Genomic DNA, 21,026 nt, shown 5'->3' on the forward strand with positions numbered 1-21,026 from the left:
ACAATTTTGGGGTTTTGAGAGGTATGAGCTTTGATGATAAATGCATATTTTATCCCTGTATAACTTTATCTTTATACCCTGTGGTGAGCATTCCTGAAGGAGAAATTCAGTGTGAAGAGAGGTCTTCTGACAGTTTTGGCCTTAGCAACCCTTAGAAGTATAGGAGAGGAAGAATTAAAGCAAAGAGCTGCAGTGTGCAGAGCCTGAAGAATTAACATCAGTATTTTCAGTCCCTTTTTCGTATAACGTAAGGAAAGAGGTGAGTGGAGGAAGAAATCTTTCCCATGGTACTAGAAGAGAAGCACAGGCAGTATTTGAGAGCCAGATAAGGCCCCACAAACAGCAGAAGCATGTTACACTGCAGGAGCTTTCTGGGCTGTGATCAGTGTTCTAAAATACAATTTAAGAAACAGTGAACAAAATATGTTTTCCAGGGGTTGAAAAGACTTCCAGGTAGTGATGCCTCTTCATCTGTAGGCTTCAAACGTATTTGATAATCCCCATATAATGCAATTCAAAAGTATTTTTAAGCTTAACTTTATTTTAATTAAAAAGAGGCATCATAGCAGGATATTCCACATTGCATGTTTGCTGAACAACATGTACTATCTGGATAAATGACTGAAAACTTTGCTATATGGTGTTTATTTGCTGCTGTTTTCTGTGCCAAATTTTAGTTGTTGCTGGGGTTTGTTGTTTTTTTTTTTTTTTGAAATGAATGGGTATGAATTTTTCCCTGAATATTTTCATTCTGTGACTGTTTTTATTCATTGTGTGAAAATAATATCATTCCGTGTTACTAAAAATGAAGAAAATTTAGGTTGTAGGCATGTATTGTAATGTGATTTGCTTTTTTTTTTCAGTAGATGCTGAAGGTTTGTTAAGCTTGGGGAGGGATGTAGTTGCTTCTCAAAGTAAATACTATTTATGAAAGTTTATTTCAAGTTATCTCAGAGTGAACATGCAAGGAGGGGGTATATAATGTTTTCTTTGGAACATACCTTTGCTAAATATATTTTTAAAGGTTGCTAAACTGTTTCCTGCCTAGGAAACTAAGGAAGTCAAAGAGAGAAGGAGATTATGGACATATCTGTTACTTCAGTGCTGTGGCGTTTCTATGACTTCCATCTCCTACGCAGTTACAAGCTCTGCAGGAAAGGGATGTGTGACTTGTGTTGAAAACTTTCAGGTTTCCTGTTTCTCTGAGCAAGCTGGTTTCTGGCTGAGCCAGTTAACTTTTACTGCTGGGCCATCTCTCTGTATTTTCCATTGCCCTGGAAAATTTGTAGTCGCCACTGTTCCTGACTACCCTGGATAGGTAGTGATCTCTTCCCTCCAGACTCACAATACCAGCCGTATAGCAGCATCAGCTATGTGCAAGTCCCTTTGAATTCTGCTGTCAGTTGTATTTCTTGTGAATAAAGTGTTGCTGTTACAGAATTCCAGGGAGCCCTGAATATAAACGTATCAATTATGTGTCAACACAACAGCATCTGTCGTTGAAATTGGGTATCATTTATTTGGCATCAGTATAGCAAAGATTTGGCTGACAGCCAGAGTAAAATATTCCAGCAGAAACTGCTGCAACAGGAGCCATCTCTGAAGTAATTCTCTGAAATTCAGGTGCTCTAACATCATCTTTTAATAAATTCTGAAGACATTAGGGACCTTAAGCAAAAAGCCTTTCAGGTTCCACGTTCTTGTCTACTTTTATTTCTTTTTCATGTCCAATTTCTTTTTTTTTGTTCCTGCTCTCCAAAGAGATACATGCAAGGTTCTGGGATGTATATATCCTGTGATTTACTATCCTTTTTTGGCTTTCCATTTCTTATTCCAACACTTGTTTACATAAAAATTCCAAATGAATGCGATCAGTGATGGCTTCTTTGGGGAAACTTTGCTTAACTGTGAAAAAGGCAAGACTTTCAAAATAGGAGAGTAAGAAATTATATCCCTTTTCTCGTAAAAGAGATGTAGTTTTTTTGTTTGGGTGGGTTTTTTTCCCTATTTTTGTTTTGGTTTTTTTTTTTTTTTCTGATTAACTTAGGCTCTCTAATCTTCCTCACTTTTTCTTAGACCTTATCTAAGTAAGTTTCAAGTTCCCAGTTCCCAGAAATGTGAGTGAGTCAGAACACTAATTTCAGAAAGTTAGGAAAGCCCCAAGTTCCGTAAGACACCCCATTTGTCACGGAATAATTGCTATGGTTCAGTAAATATTTTAGAGTACCTGTGGGAAATTGGAAACTTGGATCACTTTGCTTTTATGGATGATCCTTATCACACTTAAAGGAGGTAAAGAAGTAACTCTTCTGTTTAATGGTATAGCTTGTCATAGTCAGCTGGTTGATTCTGGTGTAAATAACTTTCTAAAAATTAAAATGGGAAGATCAAAGCAGAAAGCAGAAAATATGGCAGAAAGACTTTGGGTCATATAATGTATCCAAATGTTTACCTCGTGTCTTTTTACTGACTAGGCTCCAAACAGTCCCTGTCCCGTCATCAAATTAAAGTTTTTCAGTTGTGTACTAAAGAAATTCCTTTCTAGGAAAGCATTAAGAACAATAAAGAGATAAAAGTAGTTGGGAGAAAATATGCATTGGATTTTCGGTGCTGGAAGAAAAGCTTGTAGAATAAAGATGAGCTGAGTTTTTTAAGGTTTTTGGTTTTGTTGGGTTTTTTTTTCCCCCTGAGGTTTGAAGTCCTGTGAAGTTCAGTTTCTCTCGGAGGGGAGAGAACAATGAAAGGGAGAGAAGTCTATCATTCTCTGCATTTTAAGTGGGTTGATTTCTGTTCGGGTAGAAAAGAAATAGTGAATTTGGATTAACTCTTAACTTCATACTCTCAAAAGAAATCACAAATTTAGAGTTAAGTAACGAAACCTCTTCAGGAAAATCAATGTTACCTTTATCCAAGCTCAATTTATGCAAGAGGTCAGCTTTGTTGCTGCCCTGGCATAGCTTGAATTTAATGATTAACCTCTTTGTGACTGTTCATGTAACTTCTGACTTTCCATCTGGTACTTTATGTAAGCATAAGCCAAGATGATAACAGAATGCTGTAGTAGAGTGGTATGTGCTATTTGGGGGAAAAATCTCTTTCCAAATCCTACATGCAGTATGCATCAGTGAAACTGAGAGAAGCCTATTAAGAAATCCGATTAGCTGTCTGCTCGCTAGATGAGTTAAAATCTCTGTCCAATGTGGTAATCAGTGATGTCTAACTGGTAGCTTATCTGGTAATAGTTCTGTCGCCTTTTATAGAGGTATCTTCTCTTGCAGTTCTGCCGGGCATGTGTATTTATTTTAGCCACATATAACATTGAGTGTTGAAGTGATACCCTGTAATAAATTTTAAAATCCTCTTCAGTGCTGAACCTCGCACTGTTTTGTTCTGTTCTGTTGCCCTTCCATTCAGCAGATTTCCTTGTGAGATATAAAAGTGTCATGTAAGCAGGTAGCATACAAGAGGAGGGAGAGCATGCTTTGTGTGAAGGCAACACTGAAAAGTGCAGCATTAGGTTCAAGGTTCAAAGCAAAGTATTGCCAAGTACTAGCCAGTGTGCTTGCTCTACTGGTAATCATCTCTGTAATTTTCTGCAGGTTAAAAAAAAAATCCATATAATTCTGGGAAGTAAATACAAAAAAGATTTCAAAAGTAGCTTCAGTTAATGTAATAGCTTGTAAAGTCTAAATTGCTTTCCTGTTAAAATGGAGAATGTGAGGAAAAGTAATTCTAATGCCAGCATTCTTTGATGTATTTATGTCCATAAAATACAAATCTGCTCTCCGTTCCATATCCATAAATGCTCAGGTCCATGGAGAGACCTGGCTGAAACCTGTGGAGCACTGTAGTAGCAACTGAGACAAGTTGCTAGATGGGAACTAAACTTCTCATCAGCTCTTGCCACAAGTACATAGTCCTGAATTTTTTGAAGGTGTCTTCTGTTGGTAGTTGTTGCTTCTCATCAGCGTTTGTTCATCTTCCATCTTTCCTTTCACTTGCAGGAGGTGAATTTTGACTGCAGCTGTCCTGATGGTTGTTTTTCCTACGTGCTATACACTTTTTGCTCTTGGGTTCCGTCAAGTTACTGTGATCTTAGCCAGTGCTTTCCAACTTATTTTGTATTTCATTCTAAACTTGCTATTCTGAAATACGTTAATATTGTGTCATTTCTGTCTAGAGGTTTATGAACAATTTTGACCTTTGCTAGCATCCCCAGTTGATTGAAACTTTAGCATGCCCACGAGGACAGTGAGATGGTACATATGGTACAGTACAGTAGATAAAAGGCTATGCTTCTCCCTTTCCCTTCTCAAAAATTTGCTCTGTGGTTGTAGTTCTAGTTTCAAGGTTCGATTAATTCGCGAAAAAAAATCTCACTTCTCTGTTGGACAGAGGGATAAGCAATGGTTGATAACCTGTATTGTAGGAGGAGTAAATAGATCTAGATATCTTCTGATACTTCTAGCCCTGTGTAGGAAGAAGATGGTTCTCAGTCCTGCTGGAGGTCGTGTGTACTGTCCTCGCCTCCAAATGCACAGAACGTGCTTGTTGATTCTCTTGAGTTTTGGAAAGCCCATGCTCAAGAGTATGGGTGCATCACACTTGGCTTTATTTAGAATATTCAGGTTCTGGGCTGGTTAGTAAGAGGTCCTGTTAAACCACTGCCTGGTTTTCTGTCCAGATATTTGGTTTATTTGCCTCTCTGTGTTGAACCTCCATCCCTTTTCTTAGTCTCCGCTCTTCTTCCCAGTTCAAATTAGTGGCAGTTTTTGAGGAAAATAACATTTTCCTTTTCCTGTACGCTTGCACTAGAAATTCCAAGGACAAAATGCCCCTTCTTCATTCTTAGGAGTGAAGTGCCATTTTATAGTATCCTCAGATTAAACATTGGGGTTGCTGAATCTACTTCTGGCACCACAGCTCTTGTATTGAGGAATAGCCTGTTTGGAGCAGTGTTTCCAAAACCATTTCAGTACCTCTCACTATTACCAAGTCAGTATTGCAACCTTATATAAGCCAGTCTCCATCCACTTAACTCCAGGACAACTTCAATGATTTATATTTATATAAAAGCTTTCATGTTTCCACAGTGAAATTGTCTTATTTTCAAAAGAAAGGGTGGCTTTTTCCCTGTTGACTCGGTGTGAAAAAGCTTGCAAAAGCCTTCAGGAGCACTGCATCTGAGACAGGCATCAGCAGAAAAACTAGGGTTGTCTTTAATTCGGTATTTCATTTTGTGAAATTGCCTACTCTGAGAGAAATAAAACATTTACATGTATATTAACCAATGTTTGCCAGCTCTTGGAATAAAGCCAGTTCTCTCAGGGCCAAATGCACGCTCTGAATGAATGAGTAATAATCTGCTATTGTCACTCCTAATTTATGGATGGGTAGATAGAGCAACGTTTGCCATTTTAAGTTGTCCTATTCACTTGAAAGACTAAAAATCACGATTAGCTATTGGCTTGGAGCATCTATAGCATGTCTGTTATAGCTGATTTATTCAATATAGCTGTTGCAAAAGTTCAAAACCTCCCCACGTGGTAAGAAGTAATTGTGGAAGAGGATGAGAACACATGAAGGTTACACATGTTTTGGGACAGTAATTTAGAAGCTGCAGCCAGAGGCTGAAAAGATATATGGCATCTCCTCTTTTTAAATGACATGCAAGGTCCCCGTGCCTCGTTTATTTTCTGAGGGAATCTGTATCATCTGTCCTGGTTTCGGCTGGGATGGAGTTGATTTTCTTCCTATTAACTGGTATAGTGCTGTGTTTTGGATGTAGTATGAGAATAATGTTGATCACACACTGATGTCTCAGTTGTTTCAGTTTACGGTAGTCAAGGACTTTTCATCTTCCCGTGCCTTGCCAGGTGCATGGGGGGCTGGGAGGGAGTATGGCCAGGACAGCTGGCCCAGCTGGCCAATGGGCTATTCCATACCATATGACGTCATGCTCAGCATATAAGGCTGGGTGAAGAAGAAGGAAGGGGGGACATTCGGAGTGATGGCATTTGTCTTCCCAACTAACCGTTACGCGTGATGGAGCCCTGTTTTCCTGGAGATGGCTGAACACCTGCCTGCCGATGGGAAGTAGGGAGGGAATTCCTGGTTTTGCCTTGCTTGCGTGCACGGCTTTTGCTTTCCCTATTAAACTGTCTTTATCTCAACCCATGAGTTTCTCACTTTTACCCTTCTGATTCTCTCCCCCATCCCATTGTGGGGGGAGTGAGCGAGCGGCTGCGTGGTGCTCAGTGGCCGGCTGGGGTTAAACAACGACACATCTCTCTCATGTTAATAGAACGCTAAAAACCTATGGATTCCCAAAATAATGGCTGTATCGAGCTTTTGTTGTTGATAGATAAATAAGAGGAGGGTGTAATACCGAGTACCTTACAATGTGTCTCAGCCTTTTCATTTGCTTAATTTTTCAACAAATGCAGTTAAGACCAGTTTTGAAAACTTGGTTTTATGTATTTATGAGCGTGCTTTTCTCATGAAGTTAACAGGAATCTTGGCAAGATTGGGCTGAATAAAAAAGCAACGAGACTTTCTTTTGTTGAGAAAGATGTGTGTTTTTAATGGGAGCGCTTAAAATCCCACCCCTTTAAGGCCCATATTAAATGTTGCAGAGAGGCAAATAGCATGGCATCCCTCTAGAGTAGGAGTTTGCGACACGAAGAGTTACTCTTGAGATGTAATCGTCCTTAGAATGTCCTGTGAAGTGTTCTGTGAAATCTCCTCGCAGGTTGTGGAGGAGTGTGCTATATCACACCTAAATACATAGGTAGGAGATGGATGAGAAGTGCAAACTTCGCTTGTCAGCCACTAAAAGTAAATAAACACAGTGCAGAGATGAGAACGATAATTGATGTCAGTCTTCTCCGATGGACTGATTCTTCCATCCGCTTCTTTTAGTCTTTATTTCACTTCCATGCAGCTTTTCTTCTATGCACTGGTTTCCTTCCTTTTGTTTCCCTTCCTCTCTTGCACACTAAGGGGGCTTTCCTGCTCTTTCTCTCTGGGCTTCATTATCTCACTCACCTACTTGTGCTGCATCGCAATTTTTTTTTTCTGTCCTCCCCCTGCATTAAACTTCCTATCTGTGGTCTTGTTAAATGAAATAACAGCAAGAGCGGTTGGTGTTGATGTTGCAGATACCACGATGTCCGCAGCCCAGGGTGCAGCCATTAATATTCTATCCATAAGCTGTGGAAGACAGACTCCAAAGAGACGCCTAAGGACATGATTCCTCAGCCCCTCTGAAAGGTCAGACGTAGGACTTAACTTCTGTACTGTGCAGCCTTAGCTGTCACTTGGTGTTCACAGGCTCTTAGATAAGATTAAAAACGAATATATCCCCGGTTTTAGAGAAAGTCAAATAATATGTGATCGAAATCCTACATCTACTGGATCATGGGCAGGCAGCTTTAAACACCCACAGTTCCCAAACCATCCGTGGGCCCCCACGCTGACTTGACTTCCATTGTTATGGGTTCAAGGTACGACTTGAAGTGGTTTGATTGTTGAGTGCCTGCTGTTGCATTGACAAGAGGGATCTGCTGAATACGCCAGAAGACATACTATGGAATTTGGCTGATATGAACAATGAAGCTAAATGAGTTGTATTTTTAAGAGCTGGTCAGCAGCATCTTAATAAAAATAGGCAGTGGGGGGAGAACCAACCGCACTACAAAAACCAACAACAAAAAAATACAACCCTAAAGACAAAAAAACCCCCAAAGACCAAAAAAAGACAACCAACCCACCCAATAGCTTGGAGCAATGTTTCTTGAAATTGCTCTAAAATATGAAACTATTAAGGTTAATCTAAATTAATCTATACGAAGTAAGAAAGATACCTGCTTAGATCTCAGCAGCAGCAGGTGCTTGCAGTATTATAAATAGAAAGCAATACAAATTGAGGTGCTTATTAAATTTGCCTTTATGATGCTTTGAAGAATTGCAGTGGAACAGAAAAGAAAAATTACCAAAGGCTCTGGCTTAGAAGAGTGACTTAAATAGCTGTGCTGCCGAAGGAAACGGACATAAACTAGGGTAAGTGATAGACTTGTTCAAAAAAGGTTATCTAACAGCGATTTGTCCTTAGCGTGGAGAGATTGGCCGAGAGCTTTAGAGGGATGTGATTGAACAGGGGAGGGCTTAATTTTTTTGGACAGTTTTAATACCGTATTGAATTTTAATATATTTTCCAGGAGATTGCACTGTAATCCCTTCTAGCACTTATGTTTCTCAAGTTTTTCCTTGTTTCCCTTTTCGCCTTCTTAGAGCTGACAAAAACTAATTCTGCGGGAAATATTTGTGTTTGGGAAATTGGCTCATTCAGAATTTTTGCTGCCTTTTTGGATAAGGCTTCGGTGAATGTTGTTCAGCATTTTCTAAAATTCTTGAAACACTGTAGAGCCTCCGCAGAGAGGTGGCTGAGCAGAGCAGCTAACAAATTGTTGAGTAAACCAGGTCAGAGCAGCAGGCTCAACTGGCAGAGAGACTATTAAAAATGAATCAAAATCTGCAGGTTTTTTTCTATAATGAGATACTCAAATTGATTTAATTTGGCAGGGAACATACTAGGAAATCGTAGCGTGGGAAAATCGGTGCTTTGGGGAGCAGTGAATTGCCCTCCATGAGATCCAAGATCCTGCTTTTTAATGTAGCAAAACACAAGCACGCTTGCTGGTGGAGAGGAGGTCTCTGGTGGCACGGTGTCACTGCACCCTTCTCGTCTCAGTTACTGTCTTGGAAAATGCCTGGCATACAAACAGTGAAGGCATCTAGGTTAGAAGTGGTGATAACACATGTGCACATGCAGAACAGGTAGAGTCATTATTGCAGAGCGAAGGGGGAAAGGGAACGGGTGCAGACAGCAGGACTCCTGGCATCCACATCCAGATCTCCCTGGCACTGCACATGTGGGCTTACGCAAGCTCAAGTGGCTTGTATGCCATACCAAACATTTAATATATTTTAGCTGTAGTTAGGAATTCAGTTGCATCCCTACGCTTATGAGTTGCATGAAAAAGATGACTTAGGCAATGCACAAGCCTGACTACCCTTGGAGAAGTTTGGATCTGTTCAGCAGGGAATGAAGCTGGTATCTTGTGCTAAGCTTATTGGCATTAATGCATGATTGTGTATCATCGGTGACTCTCCAAGAGCACTGTGAATATAGCAGATTGCTGTAAAAACAACCCGAGTGGGAAGGAAGGCTGTACAGAAATAAATGAAAAGGGAGAACATGAATACTGTTACCTAGGGAGATGTTTTGGTCTTGATAGGTGCTTTAAAAGAAGGTCACTTGCACTTTACAGTGGTTGAACTATGGTACTGATCAATAGCTGCTGAACGTTGTAGAGGAACTTCTGAGACATCCTTCTCTGACTACCTGGGCTTGCTCGTGATGGACTTCATTACACACACAACTCCATAGCGTTTGCTTTCGCTTCTGAGTTTTTGAGCTGGTGGGAAATCCTGGTAGTAAGACTGTAAATAGGAGCACATAAATAGGTGGTGCAAGAACCAGTGTTGCAGAACTGATTAGGCAAAACCAGGCTTGTGTTTAGAGGGTGGCTTTGCTGGGAAACTCCCTTTGGTTAGACTGTGCAAAACTTTTTTCTCTCTGTCCCTGTAATTTTATTAAGTCTTAATTAAACTTTCTGCAATTGAATTAGTTTGCATTAATGTCACACTGTCTTATTATGTGTATATTGACAGACACTAACAGGGATTTGATCAGCCTAATCCAGCTGTATGTAATTACGTGCCTTCTCCTTAAATAATTGCAAACAGAGTCTATCAATCATGGCAGGAAAGCCTGCTGCTTTATTATAATGTGGGATTGTTTAGTGAAATGTAATAAGACTTCAGGTTTAATCTGGGAAGTAAACAGAATGAGATTTTAATGAGACCAGTGATAGGAAGAAAAAACTCTCCCCACCCATCCTGTGTCGCAAGTCTCAGTTCTTATCTTCCCCCCAAAAAAGGTGTCCTGATTGCATTGTTGTCACGCTGATGTTGAGAACATTTCTGTAATTTGAAAGGAATTGGGGAAAGGCGCAGATTTCTGGCTGCCAGAGGAAGAGCTCTAGCCTAAACCTGTGATACTGTTCCAATGTAAGGTGGAGGGTTTTATTTCATTCATTGATAACTTGATCACTTGGATTGAATGAGAGCGTGTAGAAGGCAACAGAGGCGGGAATGAAATCTACTGAATCACAGCACTGCATAAGCTCTAAAACACCTGCCCCGCTTGGAAAACAAGTAAGGGAGTAACACAGGCACCCACTTCAATGATTCTATTTGGGTTGATTTCTGTGTGATTTAGTTACTCTCCAGTGTCATGCAGTCCTCCCCTGGCACATATACAAGCAGGGAGAGGCTGGCATGGTGCCAGCAGTTTTTCCTCAGCCTCCTACTGGAAAACCATCCATGCCAAGAAAAGCTTGAAAAACCAGAACTTCAGACAAGCCCTGAAGGAGGTGAGTTTAAGATCTGAACCCCTCGTTCAGCGTGTTCTGGCATTGCATCCAGCTTGCTTTAAATCTGCGAATACCTCCAAGTTACTTCATAAAATAAAATGGTAAGTGCCACTGTTAGTGAAGTGCTGTACATTTTCCCCTGCAGGACTGTCTCAGGAGGGTTTTAGGCGTCCACACCCATCTTACTTTCTCCTATTGCAGGTAGTTCTGTATCTTCAGCCGAAAGAGGGAGATTTCCCTTTGTGCCTTCTGAAGAAACACTGTTTCACAAGTAGTTTGAGTCCAGCATATACACAGATTGTCTTGTGGTCAGGAAGTAGAGATGTTTTTTCTAGATGTTGCCCTGATATCTTGGGAGCTGTTCTTTCAGCTTTTCTCTTCTGTTAGTCACTCTCCATCGCTCCCCTCTCTGGTGCACACGCACGTATGTGTGCACACACCTCTGCTGCCCCAGGCTTATCCCTTGCCTGTGCGTTTTTTGTGGGTTTAGATTTAACAATCCGTTCTTGCTGCGGGCATGGAATTTTTGCCTGCCAAGTTTTAGCCTGGACTGAATTTTCAGTGCCAAAGTTTTAATGGCAGTAGAATTATAATGAAAAGCAGCGACAGTCCCTCAATTCTCCTGTTTGCATTACAAAACTGTAACATCAGGCTTCAGACTTGCTGGCGTTTTGTCTGGCCTGTGTCTTGGGGATGTTTTTCAAACACATTTACAGTGATGCTGTCTCACGGAGTGACTGTGTTGGGAACTTGGTAGTTTGAACGGGAGAAGTAACAACCATACCGCACTCTGGATCGTAAGAAAGGAGTGTTTCCCATCTAGGTCATCATCAGCTCACAGGATGAGCGCTGCTACCCTCTGGTGACAGTTCAGCTTGTGGTGTGAGTTAGCAGCCACAGTCCAGGTTTCGATGGGCTTGTGACCCTAACGCAGCTGGGTCACTGGAAAACAGAAGTGTTATTTTCATACCGGGTTCTTATTGCTGCACATTCTTGCAGATGGTCTTGGGACTGGTCTGGGAGAGCAGCACATTAATTTTGAGGAGCTCCGACACTAGTGACTTGTTTATTTTTATTTATTTATTTAACTTAGCTATTTAAAAAATGACTGAATTTCCCTAAGTACACTGGAAAGATAAATGTTTTGTATCCAAAGGGTCTTGTCAGGAACAGCTGAGAAAATTACTTTTTAGGAAAACAGGTGAGCAAACACATAATACCAAGTCATATGCTAGGTGTTGTGGTTTACTGCATTTATGTGTAAGATCATCTGTAGCTGTATAGACGGCAAATGGCAAGCTCTTCTCTTACAGCCTCCCCTAGGAATTGAATTCATGCAGTGACAGAAATTATGTGTTTGTTTTTCTTGTGTTTTCAGTAAACATTAGTTGTATTTCTTCAGGGGACTGCTTGTTTCAAAAGTTGTGTTGATGCTGGTTCTTTATCTACGAAGAAAAATACGGGTTATTTATCCGCCTGTTCATGGAGCAAAAGGCCTTGCCTTTTTTTTTTTTTTTTTTAATTGAATTCTGTTTCTTTGCTGCATTCAGGGCAGATAGGATTGCACTGCAACACTGTATGTGCCAAAAATACTGTCACCTCGTCTCTGTTTAACAATGCCTTCCCAGATGCAGAGATCCGTGGCTTTTTGTTTCTAATACAGATTACTCTCTATATCCAAGTCTTCAGAATTGTGAAAATCGTATTGAAATAGCTTTTTGCTTTGGCGGCCTTGCTCTCTCTGACTTCGCGGCAGCATTCAATGCTGGCTTTCATTTTCCAAATGCTGTGCGTAGTTTGGAGACTCTCAAAGCTACGTTTACAGTAAATGTGATGTTGTGTTTGGGTCAATTCAGATTTAGGTCTGTAATTTGGAAAAAAAGCCACCACCCCTCACTAAAAAATAATGTTAAACTGACTTCAGACAGCATCTTAATAGTTCCATATTGTTATGTGCGTAGCTTTTACCCTTAAAACCAGGGTTGTTTTGATTTGCTAATCGTAATTCCTTGCTACAGTCAAATAGGCTAATTTTTTAGTAATTTTTATTAGTAAATTTTTATGAGATTAAGAATTGACCTCATGCTGTAACATGAAAATCCATTTTTCACAGAACAAAAAATTGTGTCTTAATGCTTTTCTTCATTTTTAGCACACTCTGAAATCATGACAGATAGTGTCACTGAAACATGAAGATCTCAAATTTAGCATTGCAAGCATTATCTTCAGCTATGCATCAATTCTGCTGTGCAACTTCTGTTTAAAAGAAATGAGCTGGGTGACCCAGAGCATTTGGCAGTGCAGAAGCCAAAGTTATTTGTGTTCCTGCAGAGTCCTTGCTTGCTTAGATTGCTCTTGTTTTGTTAGGGGGACGGCTTGTACAAATGAAAAGTTTCTGGTTTTTAAGCAGGTCTTAATCATTTCCCTTTGTTAGTGGTTGCACAGAGCTGTGTTTAGGTACCAAAAGGAACTGTCCTGCAACTGGAATATTCACTTCATTGTGGGGCCGCTTTTGTGTTGCTGAAAGTGGGTTGGCTGGGGAGGCTTGGGGGGAGGGAGGGAGGATGTGACTGGGATTAAAGTGTTTTGTTAATCCTCTGGGCAGGCTTGCTCTTTAGGGTTCAGCTCTCTTAGTCAAACTGGCAAATCTCTGCTCTATCCATCTTTGTCACCCACACAAGTGATTACATGGAACATTTTGCTCCTTTAGAGCCTGTCAAATAATGAAGATTTTTTTTTAACTATCATTTTACATTTAGTGTTTAAAATGGAGTATAATAATTGTTCGTGAATGTGATGGAAATAATGTTGGACAATCACTACTGCAGTTGCATAAAAACTGTTACAATCGGGGTGTGGGTTTTGTTTTGTTTGTTTTTTTTTAAAAAGCCCCCTCCTCAGAGCCAGGTTTGCAAGGCATTAGGTGCTTAACGCGTCTGACACAAACACAGGAGCAGATTTAGCTTCTTCTCGGCGTGGGAGTTGGGTGCAAACTGGTCGAAGTGCTCATGTAAATTCTACTCAGGGCGCAGCCATCCAAAGGGATGAAGGCGTTCTTCATAGAAGATGTGAGGATTGTTATTTTTTCTCTCTTACACCTGCCAAAACTGAACCACAAGGAAAAAAACAAGTGACAGAGTTGGATCTGTGTGGATGGAAAGGCTGCGTGCAGAACTAAAGTCTCTGGAGACCCCATCTAGAGCTCTGTGCACAAGTATTCCTGTTTGTAAGTCTGTCCCAAGCTCCTACTGAAATACTTTTTTAAATTCTCATTTAGCTGCATCTCTAAGCTGGCCAAGTCACCTTAGAAATTGTTGACCTTACTGATGCTACTCTAGGAATGGCAAGACCTTACAGCTGGCAGGAAAGAAAATTCTCTATCCAAAATGGGATATTTCACCTCAAGGTAAAATCAGTTATGGAGTTATGATAAAAAAAAATAAATCTGTGTTCCATGGGGTAGTCTAAAACAAGTCTTGTCCTTTATTAAATAGTACCCAGGGTTTGTGTAACAGTATTACGTGCAGTTCAATCATTTATTAAAAAAAAAACCCAAAACATATGCATATTAAAAGGTAGGAAATAATGTGTTATCTGTTGCTTAGACTCCACTTTAATTACGAGTAGAAGCAAGAATGATATTACTTCAGCCAACTTGCTGGCCTGAGGCTCCCCTTGCTGGCTGGGGCAGCACATCAAGTTTCCTTCTGCTCTGTCAGGAGCTGCCATCTCCTTGTGGTGGCCAGCGGCTCAGCCGCAGTGAAGTTGAAGTTGCACGAGGTAAGGAGGATTAAACCCTCATGTGTAGGAGACCCTGCACAGCCGCTCAGAGCCGCTGTGTCCGTTCTGCTGGGACCATGCAAGCAGAATGCTCTGTGCACGTGGCCTGGGGCTTCGGCAGCACTGCAAGGAACAATCCTCTTTCACTGGTGGGAAGGGTGGTCTTCATCACGAGGGTGGGGGGTGCTCCTGTTTTAATGACTGCTCAGTGCTTAGCACTGGTTCCCTGCTAACTAGGCTTCCCCTTCCTTGGATCCTCACCTCCTCCTCTTTCCATCTCTTGGACTCTACTTCTTCCAGCCTCCGTACAGCAGCTCCGGCTGCAGTACCCTAAAGTAATCAGCTCAGTAGTAGAAATAAGTAACAAGCTGATGAGATTGTTGGGTTTAGTTCTTCTTGACTCTGATGCTGGCGTGTCCCGGTGATTGGGAACTGCTGGTTTTGGGACTTTCTAACGCTAAAATAATCTGAAGAGTATTGTCTACTTAGGTGTCTTGTGTCCTTTTTTCCCACTGCTGGCAGGCAATTTGAATACAGTGTGTCTTGATTGCTGGTTTGTTGTCTGGTTTGGGGTTTTTTTTAACGTGTGAGTAACATCCATGGCCTTAGGGCAAAATTTAAATGATAAAAATTAATTCTTGTCAGATTGTTTGAATTTCAAGATGTTTTACTGTTCCAGAAATGTTACAGTATCAGCAGCAGGTTAGACCATGTTAATCCAAACTGACTTGCAAACACGTGTAATTTTGAATTTAGAGAAAAATTATTCAGCTTAACATGGCTAATACATTCATGCTGTAAGGCTGGTGATAATAAGTTCTTTAGATGTCTAGACGTGCGATTACACTAAATGCAGATAAACGAAATCTTTTGTGCGTGTGTTGCATGTAGAAGGAGATGCAGAATTGCAATACGCGGCAAGCGCTGGTGTGGCAGCAGCAAGGACTGCCATTCCCAGCTCGCAGGAATAGCAGTGTGTTGTGTGAGGAGCTTTTAATTGCTGATTACTAATAGTCAGGGTTAATTTCACAAAAATAAAAGTGTTAATTTCACACAAAAAAAAATCAGATTGCCATAAATTCTGATTGGAAGATTGTTGATATATTTTGAAGCCTACCAGTCCCCACAAGTTTCACTACAGCCTTCTGGTACAAAATTATCTCTGCTTAACCATAGTTGACCTGCTTTAAAATGCTCACAAATGGTTCAGCATTGGTATGAGTGACTTCAGCAGGTCCTCTGATTTATACTTTTAGGTTTTGAGGTTAGCTCTGCAAAACCAGTTCAGAGTAACTTAACCCAAAAGGTAGAATGAAGTGCACTTCTATATATAAAAAGCAATTTGGATGATGGGCAAGGAAGAATGTAATTGCTGTAGACGTCAAGCCAGAGTACTAAATTTGTGAATTTTTATTATGTTGAAGAGTGATGTCTTTAGGTTTGTCTTCAGTAGCTTGAATTTTTAAATGTTTTGTTCTGCTTGAAACCTTAGCTTTTCAGTGTCAAGTTGGAGCACTGCAGTGTCAGGGAGAAGAGGCAGGCTTTGTGAAATGGATGCTTCAGACAACTACACCAAGTCAACACTCATTTTCTTGGCTTGGCAATTGAGATGGTTTCTTTCTAGCCAGCAGGTTCTTGCTTTTGGGGGAAACTTTGCTGTAGTGAACTTAAAAATAATCTCATCACCTCATACAATTTTATTATTAAATTTTAATTTGTGAAATTCATAAAAGGAAGGTGAAGTTACAGTCTCTAGCTAGTGCCAGACTCCTGTCATGCTGTGGTGGACTACGGATATTCCACTTTTGCTAGAGTCTGTTAATCCCTTCTATGCTATTCCTATAAATGTCCCAATTGAGGGAGTTGCCGACTTTCCAGTAAAAGCAGTAGCTGAACTAGTTTGGTGATCATTTCCAGCCTTGGCAGATACTTGGGCCAGGTTGAGCAGTTACTAGAAACGGAAGCAGCCCTAGGGGGTTGCATACAGTCTACAGCAGTGAGCCCTCTCCTGTTCGGGGGAGACTAGGAGTGGAAAGACTCTCAGCTTCTGTTTGAGAAGAAAAGACGAGTTTCCAGTTCTGCACTGTGAGGTTAGCTGATCACTAAGGCTCCAGTTGCCACAAAATTGAAGTATCTGTGAGACATCACTTTCTCATTGCCCTTCTGATAGCTACTTGCTCTGAGACATTTTAAATGGGCAGTGCTAACTAGACTTAATTACACCCATCCCAATGCTGTATTATTTCCTTCCTCTCTCCGCTTGAGTTTTGCCTTCCCAGTGCGCAAGCAGGGTGATTACTGGAGGACGTAGCTCAGTAACGTGATATAAATTGTTCTCATGGGCTGTGCATGCCACAGGGAACGAGACCCTAATGTTGTAATCCCAGCCCTGGCCCTGACTTGCTGTACTTTATGTATCTGTTTCTTCCTTTCCATAATTGTCAGTGGTCACCTGCCTTCCAGTGAAGTCCACGGGTGGCTGGTAAGAGGCTTGGCAGTGGAAGGGGATAGCTGTGGCTCTCTTACTCCACTTGCACAACATGGGCTGTAGAATTTCATCTTATGCAGCTGAGCACTGATTTTTAAGTACTGTTTTGTAGCAACGTGAACATAGCAGCACATACAACATGATGGACCTTTCCTGTGGGGGAGTCTTGCAGCAACTGGCTAATACTGGCACTCGCGTCGGGGCTCCTAGTGGCACAGGGGCCTGGCAGCAACTTACAGAGATTCACTGCTTCCATTTTACGGTTCAGTTAAGATGAACCCTAAGGCTCATCTCTCTGAAAACTGTGGGCCAGTTTCTGTGCAAGTCCATCTCTGCCGGTAGCAAAGCTAAGTAACCCAATCTACTGGAAACGCATTTGGAGATTGTTGCCAGATTCCCAAACGAGAGCATCAGCTTGCAATTCAAGTGGTGCTGACATTTGCGGGAGGGCTTTCTGTTCTAAGCCGTCAGATGTTAGCTAGTGTATGTAATTAACTTGGTATAATTTTGCTTCAGAATGAAATATTCATTCAAAAGAGACTTAAAAAAACATCCTGATGTTTTTAATGTCTGGGTAGCAAGTGATGCTGCATAGAGCAAGGCATATATTTATTGTTAGAGAGATTGGTTTCATGGCAACTCCTGTTTGTTACTATGGTACACAGAAAGTCCCAAAGGCTTTTACTGTCCATCACTTCTTGTGTCTTGTGAGTAATCCAGATACAAAACCCACTGATGTACATTAACAGAAAACAATATGAAAATACTATAGCCTGAAGTGCTCTGGTTGTCTAGTTACCCCAAAGGGAAAATGTAAAACTTTATTTTGCATAGCAGTTTTTCTAGAGTTTGGTAATAAAGCTTATGACCGGAGCAGGAGGAGAACACAACGGAAATGGAAGGGGTAAAACAGATTTCTTTTGCCCCAGAGGAAATTCAAGAGTTAGTTAGAGAAGTGATAACAAAACCAAACCAGAAACCCATAGCTTGCAGAAGGTGGAATACCAAAGACTCTGCCCTGAATCAGTAAGAGACCTGAGGATTTGCTGAGAGGAAACAGTTAACGAAAGTTTAGAAATGAATTAGTCCCATTTGATTAAAAGACTGGAACAGGGTGTCGTGTGTAGTTGCTCCATCCAATTCCTATTTACCTCCCCGTTATGAAGTTCATTGACCACTTCTGGTATCTCTATATCTGTTACGTATTTCGATTCTAATGCTGCAGCTTGCAGAAGGAATTTGTTGTTTCTAAGACTTGAACTTTATTGTTTCCTCTTTTGAAAATAATCCCAATCACCAAAATTTCCTTTTTATGCTTTATCAAAACTGAAATGAAGTGTTTGCGTCAAAGTCCACGTTGAATTGGCAAAGTTTATGATCAGAAGAAACAACTGCTTGAAAGGTGTGTGTGCATGGAATGCAGAATTGGTGAATCCAGCTGAACACTGAGATCCTGTCATGCTTGATGGCTTTTTTTGTTTTGTTTTTCTTAAGGTTGTATCCAGGAAGGACCATGTAAAGACAGAAATACTGACCCATTGATTTGCTCTTGGTTTCCAGTACCACATGGTTGCTCTGATAGTCTGGTCACTTCCTTAAGTTTGAATTAGTAGAGTTACTTGACATTTTACCCTAATTGATGCACTATCTCACTAACCTCATTGGCTGGGTGAGATTCACAGCAGGAAGGTTGCTGCTGTTATGAGAAAGGATGAAAACTCCTTTGTAGTTGCATGTAACCTATAGGTGGGGATTCTTGTTTTGTACATGAGCATTTTAGTTCGGTTTTGCTTCTGTGGTCAGGCTGACAAATAAGGTTGAGTGCTAACACCAACAGAAAGCATCCCACTTTCAGTGAAAACCACTTCTTCTTTTTAAAAAGTAGTCATAAGACAACTTGTAGCATTGACCAGAGATGACACATCAAGAGGAACTTGCGTCTGTGGTGAACTGAGCGAGCTTTGCAGCTTTGCTTGTTGACACATGCTCCTCACCTACAACAGCGCGCTAAAATCATCTTGATATTTTGATACAAAGAAGGAAAGAAAAGAGGCAGTTACATTAACCCGCTAATTTCTTCATATGTTTTCTTTTGAGTACGTTAGGGAGTGATGGAAAAACATCATAGTTTACTTTCAATTCAACTCAATATTTGATGTCAGTAACTGTTACCCTCCAAATTTGTGTTTAGATACATCTGGCCTGTATCCAGCTATTGTGCCGCTGCAGAAATAGGGGATGTGGCAAAGAGGAAAATAGCCAAACGGTCGGCATCCTGCTTCTTCCCCGTACGGTCAGCGAGTTACACAGCTGTAGGCAGCTTAGGGGCAAAAAACTTAGGGTATGGAAATATTAAGCACCTACTGATTCTCCTTATTTCAGAGAGGCTTTCATATTGTGCAGTGTTTTTGTTAATCTCACTTTATAGATACTTCTGCTTTTAAAAATTGGTCTAGTAGATGTTTCAAAGCAACTACCTTATTAATGACTGCTTGTCTACACCAGTGATTTGTAAGCAGGCTGGTTATCGTTCAGGATCTTTTTCTTATAAAAATGACAGCTGTAATAAGAGTGACAGCACTGAGTCATGTTATGATTTAGACTTTGTTCTATGGCAGCAGAGCTAGAAGTGTAAGTTAAGCAGCTCTTTCCCCACATTTCTTCCTGTTAGAATACCCTTTATTCCAATAAATACCTGTTGAGGATGATAAACGCTTAATGTTTTTCCTTATGGCAGGGTGCGTGCTTGCCCTTCCTCGTTCTGTAGGCTTGTGGGGAGCCACAGACCTTTAGTTGGGAGGCTGCTGCTGTCAGAAGAAGGGGTAGCTGGTACTCCGTGTTGACGCAAGACTAATTCGTATTATTTTCCTTACGTCTTTAGCTTGTTTGCCCTGGAGGATAAAATGTATGGTGCTGGGCTTTGTTTCTGGCTTAACAGAGTGCAAGTTCAGTGCTCTTGGACAAACGCGCATCGTGACGACTTGCTGTAGTTTTTATGGGGAAAGTTGTGCTGAGCGAGCGCACTGCAATTCCGTTTCCTTGAAAGAAACTGCATAGATATTGGTGCCAGTTGGATAAAGGATTTACCAAGAGGAGCTGCAAATTGTTTTAATAACTGGAATATGTGTAGATCTTGCTCAAAAAATTGTTTTTTTCCTTCTCTTTTAGTTTCTTGCACAGCCAACCACTTGAAGGAGAAAGAATTCTTCAACCTCTTGTTTCAAAAGACCTTGGACTATTTTCTGCTGCTCAACTCCCTTCGCTTCCCCGTTTCAGTGAACAAAAGGTCCTAAGAGGAGGATGAGGCAGCTAAGAGGAAAACCCAAAAAAGAGACCTCCAAAGATAAAAAGGAGAGAAAACAGGCGATGCAAGAGGCCCGGCAACAAATCACCACCGTCGTGCTTCCCACGCTGGCTGTTGTAGTACTGCTGATTGTTGTATTTGTTTATGTAGCGACTCGTCCAAATACAACTGAATGATGCAGCTTTTCAGACTTTCTAGCTTTGGGGTATTAATAATTTTATCAAGAGCCAAAAGGAACTCTCTGCCACTCTTTTAGTACTTTACAAAGGAACTTGCTGGTATTTTCAGTCTTTCTCTTGGTTAGGGTCCCGCAGTTTCTCCTTAGGAATGCAACATAAAACGTATTAGTGAATGTGCCAGTACGTTTTATGGTCCAGTTCATGTGCCTTTCAGACTTTTAAAATGGTGTTTTTCTTAAATCTGTTTGAAGCTCTATATTGTAAAAGGAAATCGTGTTCTGCTATAGATTTGTAAAAAATCAGCTTTCAGCTTTTATCACTGTTATGGATGATGTTGCTCCCATGAGCTCTTGTACGACTATTTCAGAACTTCCAAAGAAGTACATTTCTTCTTTGTACTTAATGTCATATGAAGTACTTTGATTCAGAAAGGATATATTTATTTTTTGAATAAAAGAGAGAAGTCTTACTTGGAATCTTCAAATTATTTTGCAAAAAATGTGACTTATTGTGAAAGCCTACATTGTGTACTAATTTTTTCATTAAACACTATATAGTTCATTCAAAAAGCATTTCTTTTTGCTGTGAGATGCCAACATGCAAAGTGAATACTTCAGGATCTGCCGGCAGGAATCTTACACAAGTTGGGAGGGAGATTCTACCAGTTTATGGTGAAGTAACTAATAACAAGCTACATTAACACAGATAGTTGTTTATCTGAATGTTAAATATTTAAATCTGTATGAAGTGGCAATAAAAAGGTGATTTTGAATATA

At 40.6% G+C, this 21,026-nt stretch overlaps 1 protein-coding gene across 1 annotated transcript in view; it reads left to right on the forward strand.

Annotated features, from left to right (window-relative positions):
• Window positions 1–21,026, forward strand: part of SMCO4 (single-pass membrane protein with coiled-coil domains 4) — a 30,857-nt gene extending 9,831 nt beyond the window's left edge. The window contains exon 2 of the mRNA XM_075140134.1: window positions 19,936–21,026. Coding sequence (XP_074996235.1) covers window positions 20,068–20,247 — 180 coding nt within the window. The 5' untranslated portion in view covers window positions 19,936–20,067 and the 3' untranslated portion in view covers window positions 20,248–21,026. The remainder of the gene's footprint in view (window positions 1–19,935) is intronic.

Source organism: Calonectris borealis, chromosome 1, assembly GCF_964195595.1.
Source record: "Calonectris borealis chromosome 1, bCalBor7.hap1.2, whole genome shotgun sequence".
Taxonomy (NCBI): Eukaryota; Metazoa; Chordata; class Aves; order Procellariiformes; family Procellariidae; genus Calonectris; species Calonectris borealis.